This window comes from Galeopterus variegatus, unplaced genomic scaffold (assembly GCF_000696425.1).
Source record: "Galeopterus variegatus unplaced genomic scaffold, G_variegatus-3.0.2 Scaffold4291, whole genome shotgun sequence".
Taxonomy (NCBI): domain Eukaryota; kingdom Metazoa; phylum Chordata; class Mammalia; order Dermoptera; family Cynocephalidae; genus Galeopterus; species Galeopterus variegatus.
In genome coordinates this window covers 44,060-46,626 of record NW_007730402.1, presented here as the reverse complement: position 1 = coordinate 46,626, position 2,567 = coordinate 44,060, and the positions used below count along the sequence as shown (strand labels likewise).

Here is a 2,567-nt window from a genome sequence, read left to right as displayed (position 1 = left end):
CCCATTCTAAGTATTCAAATTTGTGCCTAATTTTGTGTTTAGAGTTTTGTGTTCTGTTTTCAAAGAGGGCCCCGTGAAACCTGGACTGTCCCTGCTCACGTGAGTCCTTGGCAGGTGGCAGCTGCCATCCTGGGAGGAGCCCCAACTTGCCAGGTCATCTTTAAGAAGTCATTGACAGAGGGAGCCTCAGTCCCCTGGCACATCGAGACCCTGGGTAAATTGCCAAACATTGCTGGATTTCTTACACGGCTTTAGAAACCCCTTCCAATTAGCTGTTAAAAGGCACAGATACTCTTTTGCTTGGAATGGCACCCAAAGCACTTTAGTAACGATCGTTTCAGGGACAGAGAGGACTGATTCCAAAAGCACACAGCATCACACTGTCATTCAGACTTGCTCTAGATTGAGAGGAAAGCATTTTGCAAAGATGCTGCTGAGAGAGAGTCCTTTGGGCCTCACGCGGCAGCCCCACACTGGTCTGTCGAATGAGTTTGCCCAAGTTTCTGCCTCCCCGAATCCCCAGGGCTGTGGGTTCCTGAGAGACTCAGTGCCCTCCTTGGTCTCCAAACACCTGCTCGATTTGGGGGTTGAATGGATTCTCCTTTCCTAGGACCTGGGGCCACTGGCGTCGTACCTTCTTCCAGAAGCGGTCTGCCAACAGCAGGGACGCCACCTGCAAGACAGAACCAGTGGAGGCGTGGGAGGATGTTATGAAAATTATGAACTTACCAGCAAGGTTTACCATGTTCTTTCCATGGTGGACAGACTCTGGGTGGTCCCCACGATGCCTACCCTCATGTCTTTGTGTAATCCCCGTCCCTTGATGTGGGTGGGGCCTATCACCTGGCTCTAACCTGTAGAGCATGGCAGGGGTGAAAGGACATCCCTCGAGTGGTTATGTTGCATCATGCAAGACTCTCCTGAAGTAAGAAGCCACGCCAGGAAGCCCACGACGCAAGGAGCTGCGGTGGCCTCCAGCTGACACCAGCAAGGAGCCGTGTCCTCAGTCCTGCAGCTTCCAGGAGGTGACTCTGCCAACAACCCAAGAGAGTCTGAAAGCAATTCTTCCTCAGTTGAGTCTCCGGATGAGAATGTGGCCTGTGACACACCTTATTTTTAGTTTTGTGAGCCCCTAGGCAGAGGAGCCAGTTAAGCTGACCAGTTAAGAAACTGTGGGATAATGAATGTGTATTGTTTTAAGCTGTTGAATTTGTGATAATTCGTTATTTAGTAATAGATTACGAATTCTTTCTCAGAAGTCCGCTTACTCACTTATGGATAGCTAACGTTTACTGCAGGCCCAGGGCGAGGGTTTTGGAGATGAACCTGAGGAGCTCTTCCCTGGAGGAACTCCCACGCCACTAAGGGAACTGGGCATGTGAAATGACACCACCAAACCCACTGGAAGGGCTGTGATGGGGGCACACACTGGGAGGCGGACAGATGCCAGCCCTGCTGGGAGGGGAGGGGGCAGATCCTCTGGTGAAGGTGGTGGCTGAGCTGGATTTTCAATGTGGAGTTCACCAGGGGGACTGTGGGGAACAGTGCCCGTGGTAGAAGATACAGCCTGTGCAAAGGTACAGAGGTGTGGGAGAGAAAGGCATGGGCAGGGAACCACGGGCACCAGGAGATGAGGCTGGCCAGGTCACTGGCTGTGGCTGGGACCCAGATGGAGGCTGTGAGTGTGGCAGCAGTGCCAGAGCCAGGGGCCGCTTGCTTAATGCACAACAGGCTTAGCACCAGCTCTCCCAGCCCAAGGCCTGCTTTCTGGTCCATGCTGTGCCTCAGGTCTGCCTTTACCCGCAGCATTTGCAGGATCCACTGGGTGGTCCAGTCCTCTGGCTTGTCGTTAACACATCTCTGCAGAGGTGGCTCTTTCTCTGCAGATAATGCCCTCATTTAGCAAATGGGGCCTGGCTTGCCTGCAGGTCCCAGAGGGCTGCATTGCAACAGTGGTTTTTATTGCTGAACAGTATCAGAAATGTGATGCTGAAGGCCTCAGAGGGGAATGCATTGTTCAGGGAGGATGCTCAGCAACGTCCCCTGATTTTATTCAAAAGCACAGGGACACTGTCTCCAGAGGGCAGTTCACAGTCGACCATTCTAAACAGGCAGTTTGGCTGACTCCCTGCATGACACTGGGCAGCCTTCTTCCACTCTGGGGGCCGGCCCTCTCCTCTGCACATTGAGTGGGCTAGAGTCAATGATCTAAGGTCCTTTCTGGATCTAAGTTGTGTGTAAGATTTTAGCAGTTGTTAGAAAAAACTGGAGCTGGTCAAGTCACTGCATTAAATATCCCCAGTATTTTAATGTGTTCTGAGCCTTCTGAGGTGGATCCAAAATTCCTCCATCCAACCATGGACTCTTCACCGTATCCATAGAGTGTCCAGCACCTCCTGCCACCCTCCTACGTAACACACACACACCACATACACACATGCCACACACATCCCGCAGGCAGACACACAGCATATACACCCCACACACATGTCTCACGCACACCACACACATCACCCCCCCCCCCCCCCCCCCCCCCCCCCCCCCCCCCCCCCACCCACGGGGCAACC

The 2,567-nt window shown here is 53.0% G+C and overlaps 1 protein-coding gene across 1 annotated transcript in view; it reads right to left on the bottom strand.

Moving 5' to 3' along the window:
- Positions 1-300: 300 nt before the first annotated feature.
- Positions 301-2,567, bottom strand: part of AOAH (acyloxyacyl hydrolase (neutrophil)) — a gene marked incomplete at its 5' end in the record, with an annotated part of 38,962 nt that continues 36,695 nt past the window's right edge. The window contains one exon of the mRNA XM_008587220.1: positions 301-673. Within this exon, the coding sequence (XP_008585442.1) occupies positions 545-673 (129 nt within the window). The remainder of the gene's footprint in view (positions 674-2,567) is intronic.